The 7,149-nt window shown below is 42.1% G+C and overlaps 1 protein-coding gene across 1 annotated transcript; it reads left to right on the top strand.

The window, feature by feature from the left end:
- Window positions 1-4,173: 4,173 nt before the first annotated feature.
- On the top strand, window positions 4,174-7,078 carry LOC135678476 (protein NRT1/ PTR FAMILY 6.2-like). The gene is made up of 6 exons (XM_065191349.1): window positions 4,174-4,311; window positions 4,427-4,529; window positions 4,993-5,210; window positions 5,310-5,857; window positions 5,942-6,285; window positions 6,374-7,078. The coding sequence occupies exons 1-6, from the start codon at window positions 4,309-4,311 to the stop codon at window positions 6,883-6,885; spliced, it is 1,728 nt and encodes a 575-aa protein (XP_065047421.1). The 5' UTR covers window positions 4,174-4,308; the 3' UTR covers window positions 6,886-7,078.
- Window positions 7,079-7,149: the final 71 nt, after the last annotated feature.

Below are 7,149 nucleotides of genomic sequence, written 5' to 3'. Positions count from 1 at the left end.
GAAATGATGGATGGATAGAGAAGAGAGCAAGCAGTACGAGGTGCATCGTTGCTGCTTTGGAGAAGAAGATGGGGAAAATGATTGGGGAAGAATAATTGAGCACTTGGGGAAAGGAGGAACACGAGGCATGCACACACACCAAGAAAGCGGATTCTAAAAGAACACATATCCGATACAGTGTTGGGAGCAGTTCGAGGTCTATCATATCGAGCACTCGAGTAAAGCAGGAACATGAGGCCTTTGCTTCACACACCTCAAAAGGATGTTCCCTTTTTTTATGTTAGAATAGCGATATTAAAACTTTAGTTGACTTTTTGTATCCTTTAAAGATACGAGAGTCAACATAGAATAACTCAATGAGAAGGATACTAACGAGAGTTGACTTTTTGCGTGAATGATAATATAAGCTTTCACCACTATAATAACTTAAAATAAAAAAAATCACAATAAAAGTTTTTTATAATAGAACAACTCAATTCTCGGTTTCCAAAATCAATCAATACAAAATTTACTTTTAATGACATTAATAATTAAAAATTTAGTTTATGATTAAGATTGATTTATGATTTAAATAATTGCTGAGTTTGTTTATGAAAGTCGATTCTTGACTTAATTTTTGTTTAAAAAACTGTAGTTTATAATAAAATTACTATACACTATAGAAATTAGAGTGTCATGATAAGATTGTTCATTATGATTTAGGCATTCGAGTTCAAGCTACTAAAATAATCCTTTTGCTCATTGACTAAATTAGGTTTACGAATAAATTTGATATCATCCATTGTATTTATAAGCTTATTGTTTTGTTATTTTGTATCTAGCTAGAAAATCAATCTATTTCTTTAAGTTCTTTATGCATTTTTATTTACCTCTCTGATTGATATGATGCGTAGCATCGAAGAATCATCATAGTGAATTAACACTCGATCAAATAGCTTGTATCGAATTTGATGAATGGTTTGTATTTAGCTGATAGTGACTTGATTTAATCTGACTGTAAGACCTGCAAATGACACAATGAACATCGAACCCAAATATGATACGTTTATTAGATTTAGCTTGCATTAATTATTTTATTTAGCTCGGTTCGATCGATATTCGATATCAAACCCATTTAATATGTTTAGTTTGACTATTAATGATCTGATTTGGCTCGGTTAGATCAATTTTGTTTGTCAAACCCAAGACTAACTATATCAGTGCATTTATGATCCAAACGCATCGATCCCATACTCAAATCGAAATTTTAGCTACTAATATCTCAATGTAAAACTGTAGATGGTGTTTCCCAGGTCAAATTCAGAGACAATTAGGTCGGAGTTTGTGTATATTTGATCGACCAAAAATGCTTTCGCATTAAGAAGAATCGAGTGAAGGTATCAACTAGTTTAGTTAGTACAGACTTTGAGACTATGTCATAAGGTGTTGAGCTTGAATCTTGCCTTCGTCGCTTATCTTTTACAAAAAGAAAAAAAAATTAAAATTAATTAATTGAGAAAATTTAGGATAAATTATATATCCACTTAAATGGGTTTTTATAATAATTTTTATTATTTCTTTTGGCTTACCTTAATAAATCATTATTTTACACACAAAAACAGGATCTAAGTTTGTAATAGAATAATTTGATTGAGTTAATTCAATATAATTTTTTAAAAACAAAAATAAAATTTTATTATATTAAATGACATATATGACATTTATATGTAGACTCGAATGTCTCAATAGAGACAATGCAACTTAAGTATCATATCCTTTGTTTCTGACAAGCATTTTATGCTGCCCATCTCCAACTTGTGATATTTTTTCTATGTTGATGAGGTAATTTTCGATTGTTCGATATGTGATCCAATATGATCCTTTTGTCCATGAGCTGAAGCAGTTCTATATTAGAGTTAAGCAACATCTCTTAATTGGAAGAACAAAAAAGGTGTTGGGAATGAGCCCAGGAAGGTCTTGCTGATCAAAATGGAGAATAATGAGTTCAGTAATGGTGGTTGATCTTTGTTAGATTGTGTTGTTTTTAACCAAACCAATCAGCAATTCCCCATCTAAATGGCTACAAATATCAATTTCTGGATAGAACAGATCAGTATTCTACTATATTATGGCTGTCCATGAAACTATTGATCACCACGAGAAAGAAGAACTATGTAGAACTTTCTAAAGCTTCCATAGTATAGTTCTGCTGCTCCAAGACTTTGAACATAATCCCATGAACATTGGATCCATGGAGAATCAGTACAGGCAATTTACACTTCAAGCAAAATCCAAGTTGAGAGTACTCATCAAAGGGCCACTGTCATATTACCCTAGCTGGCGTTACTGAGAGATACAACACGAAAGCTAGCATCTAATTCATCTAAATATCTTGGATCTGCTGCCTCGAACAAAGATTTGATGTTGCTGAAGGATCCCGTAAAGAAGTTTGAAATGACAGAAAGATTTCAGGTAGTGGACTTCCTGGGAGGCGTACAAAAGTCAAGGCATCCACTATTCACCTGTCAAGTCAAAATGCAATTCATGATGAGAGAGATTTGATTTGCTCACACTGTATCCAAACATTAATCCTGTGTTCGTGGTGTAGCGATGGAGATGGAATGGTCGGGAAAGAGGGAATAAACTACACATTTTGATATATGCAAATTAATGCTTCTCAGAAAAATCAAAGTGTTTATAACCATACAATCTCCTCTAATAATTCCTTATCTCAGGGAATGGATTGCACCAGATGAAACCAAAGAAGAGAACAGCGTTGGCAATCTTCCAAAGAGAAAAGTTTAGTGCCATAGCCTCTTCCACTAACTGCATGCTTCAACTTGAAAGGCTAATGCCATAGAATAGTCTCATTTTGAGAACATATGGGTTAAGGCTTTCGATGTGGCGATTATGAGCCATATGGTTTTCGGGCTCAGGTTGTGATATTAACCTTTAGGCGTGTCGAAGAATACCAACCAAAGGACTAGTAATGATAATATCAAGAAGCATTTGAAAGACTGAATTTTTCTGCATCAGACTGAGTCTGAAGCCTTCACCGATCGACATCGTTTGGACTTGAAGTGGCATCTTTGATGCATTGCTACTTGTCGGCAGGCATCGATGTAATTGATCAGTGCACTGAATCTGCTATGCGGAGTAAGCATCTGAGGAAAGCAAGAATCGCTGCTACTTTTCTGTAAGATGCATGTTCTTCTCAAGCCACTTCCATGCTGCTCAAACAAACATTTCAATGAGGTGGTTTGGATGATCGCGGCACATGATCACCAAAGATTTCCAACTTTTATCCAAGTAGAAAGGCAAGTATTCACATCAGAAAGTGAGCATCACTTCTTCTGTCAGTGTTGATTCAGGGAGGAAGGTAGAGATTAATAGAGGAGTTGGCAGTATCCAACCACCTTCATTCAAGAAAAATCAAGCTCATAGCAGACAATGAAACAGTAGCTTCTCACCAGAACTTGAATGCACTTGCGCTTTTTGTTTGGTGCCAAACCGGCATGGGGAAACCCTACAAATGGTTGCAGTACTTCTAGGGTTAAAAGGCAAGGTGTGTAGGTTAATGCACTCAAAACCACAAAAGGGAATCGAAGGTGATAATATCTCGTGTCTGTGGAGGGTAAAGAACTACTACTACTCTTCATGGAATCAGAACATTATTTCCTAGAAACTAAATGCCAATGTCTGTCCAAATCATATGATCTCCTTTCCTCCGTGGAGAGCGTTGCTGACAAGTTATTACTGCATTCAGCACCTCAGACTCGGCCGAGCAATTCCTCCCATGAGATGAAGACGGTGCAGCCACTAGGAAGGCGATGAAAAGACATGGACAGTGAATTCCCTTCTCAGTATGGGTCAAAAACAAAGAGAAGCAACCAAAGAAGGTGGATTCTGGGGCGTGGGGCAGCCAGAGCACTTGAGGGAGGCAGCAGGCACCACGCTGTGGCTCACCTTCTCCACACCCAAAGACACTTATATCCATCCACACAAAGATTGATGTCTACATGACCATGGAACAAGGCATGTTACGTGATTCCTTTTAGTTTTCTCGTGCCAACCTCATATTTGTCATGAATCATATAATGTCCCAGTAACTTGGACTTCTATCCCATGTCAAACCATATAGTGGAGGTCCTTTGTGGTGTAGGGTTTAGCATCCGATCAACCCCGCTCGCCTATATATGGAGTTGCAACCCATAAGGTGCCCTCACATTTGTGAGCTGCGGCATCTGAGAGAGTCGTCCTCATCATCTCCCTGCCTCGTTCTACATATTCAATTCCTTCCTGTGCTACTAAGACTATACGGAGATCAGCATGGTGTGTTCTCAGCTCTCTCTCTCTCTCTCTCTCTCTCTCTCTCTCTCTCTCTCTTATATCTTCCTCCCTGGCTCTCATCTTAACCTTCTTCCCTCCATTTCTTGGATACATGTAGGACCGGAAGGCGAGCTGGTCTGTGGCAGATGCTGTGGACTACAAGGGACTGCCTGCTGACAGGTCCAAGACTGGTGGATGGGCACCTGCAGCTCTGATCCTGGGTCTGTCTTCCACTTCTTAACCCTAACTCTTAACCTCGTCAGTCTTGTTCCGTGTTCCTTCACTTGCAAGACACTCATTCCGTCTTCTTTGATGACATCTTAAGAAGAACTATATATACGTTCTACATACATCCACACATAAAGAGAAGACTTGTGACACACTAAGCTTTTAAAGGCTATAATAACATATAACACTTTTGTCCATATGAGGTTTTGTGTTACCATGACAAGAGTGCCAAAAGTTCGGTAGCACAAAGCTGGTATCTGTGACAACATTTGAACAGTGTCCCTTTCTTGAGGATACTATTCATGCACTGCACACGTACTTCAAGAAAGACAGTGTCATAGTTTGGTCAACGTTCCCTTGAACAGTAGCTTGTTGGGTCAAACAGCTACTCACTTAATGATAACATTGAGTGAGTGAATGATACTGAAATTTCCTTAATGCTTCTTTTGGTCACAGTCATCGAAATATGCGAGAGGCTTTCCACCATGGGGATTGCAGTCAACCTGGTGACGTATTTGGGAGGCACGATGCATATTCCGAGTGCAGAGTCGGCAAACATCGTCACGGACTTCATGGGCACATCTTTCTTGCTCTGCTTGTTCGGAGGTTTCCTCGCTGATTCCTTCTTGGGACGATACCTCACTATTGCCATCTTCGCTATGATCCAAGCACTAGTAAGTCTGCAATCCAAAGTGTTTCATAAAATTCTTTGAGTTCCTATTCGAAATCACCAGATAATAATCGGCGTCACATGTGTTTTGATGTTGATGTAGGGAACAGGCCTACTGTCCATCTCCACGAAGCTGCCCCAGCTTCGACCGCCGCCATGCAATTCTACTGTCACCGGGCAATGCCAGCGAGCTAATGGCTTCCAGATGGGCGCCCTGTACTTGAGCCTCTACCTCACCGCGGTGGGCACCGGCGGCCTCAAGTCAAGCGTATCGGGCTTCGGTACCGACCAGTTCGACGAGAAGCACGAGAAGGAGAGAAGTCAGATGGCCTACTTCTTCAACAGGTTCTTCTTCTTCATCAGCACCGGCACTCTGTTCGCCTGCACTGTCCTCGTCTACATTCAGGACGAGGTGGGTCGAAGCTGGGCCTACGGCATCTGCTGCATCTCCATGGTTCTCGCCCTTCTGGTGTTCCTGTCCGGGACCAGAAGATACCGGTACAAGAAGAGCTCAGGGAGCCCAATCGTGCACATCCTCCAAGTGATCGTAGCTGCAATCAGGAAGAGGAAGCTTATGCTTCCTTCCTCTGTTGTCTTCTTGTATGATGACTGTCCTGAGGCCTCCAGAATCCAACATACTGACCAATTCCGGTGACGAACAATTCCTCCTCGATCTATATGCTGTTCCATTTGAAGGTGACTGACATTGTTACGTACGATGGATTCCATTTACAGTTTCCTGGACAAGGCTGCGATCGTTGCTGAAGAAGATCACGAAGTTAAGGGCGAGACTAAACAGCCGAACCCCTGGAAGATGTGCTCCGTGACGAGAATTGAGGAGGTGAAGATGATGATTCGGCTGCTTCCCATCTGGGCCACGACCTTCATGTTCTGGACCATCTACGCTCAGATGATCACCTTCTCCGTGGAGCAAGCGACGACGATGGAGAGATCCATCGGTAGCTTCCAAATCCCGGCAGGATCACTGACGGCCTTCTTCGTGGCGGCGATTCTCATCACCTGCGCCGTCTACGACCGCGTCATCATGCCTCTGATGAAGAAGTGGAAAGGCAACCAAGGTACTCACTCCTTTGCTCGATACATGACGTCGGTATGCACCTTCCTGATTCCTTATGCAGCAGTGCATGCTTTGCTTCCTCCATGTAGGTTTCACCAGCCTGCAAAGAATCGGAATTGGCCTGAGCTTCTCGATCATGGGGATGGCCGCTGCAGCACTGACGGAGGTGAAACGGCTCTCGGTGGCCCGGGAAGCCGCCAGCGGCACCACCACGCTGCCCATCAGTGTTTTCACGTTGATACCGCAGTTCCTGTTCGTGGGTGCCGGAGAAGCATTCATATACACCGGGCAGCTCGATTTCTTCATCACCCGGTCGCCGAAGGGGATGAAGACGATGAGCACCGGGCTCTTCCTAACGACGCTATCCCTCGGCTTCTTCCTGAGCAGCTTCTTGGTGTCGTTCGTGAAGGGTGTGACCGGCGGCAAGGGTGGACAGGGGTGGCTTGCCGACAACATCAACTACGGGAGGTTGGATTGCTTCTATGGGCTGCTTGCGGGACTGAGCACCATGAACTTGGGAGCCTTTCTTGTTTGTGCTGGTTGGAGCAAGCCACGGGTAGAGAGCCCTGAGAAGGATTCATGCGGAGAAGACAAGTGCTGAGGGCGTGCTGAAGCAGAGCATAGTCGATAGGGGTAGCTGCTAAGCTTCTCGGTGATGTCTTCTTGTGTAGTGGTAGATGCTTGCTTTATGCTTGTACTTTTGCATGTTATTCTTCTTCAGCTTGCGGATTTAAATGTTTGTCTCGATTTCATGTGCTTAAATACATATGGCTTGCAAAATATTTTTGGATTCATTAACCTTATCAATCTCAGATCCACCAGCTGATGTATTATGACAACAAGGACTCGGTTTTCCACAAGCACT

Source organism: Musa acuminata, chromosome BXJ1-7 (genome assembly GCF_036884655.1).
Source record: "Musa acuminata AAA Group cultivar baxijiao chromosome BXJ1-7, Cavendish_Baxijiao_AAA, whole genome shotgun sequence".
NCBI classification, from domain to species: domain Eukaryota; kingdom Viridiplantae; phylum Streptophyta; class Magnoliopsida; order Zingiberales; family Musaceae; genus Musa; species Musa acuminata.
The sequence above is the reverse complement of the archived record's forward strand: the minus strand, read 5'-3'. Positions and strand labels throughout refer to the sequence as shown.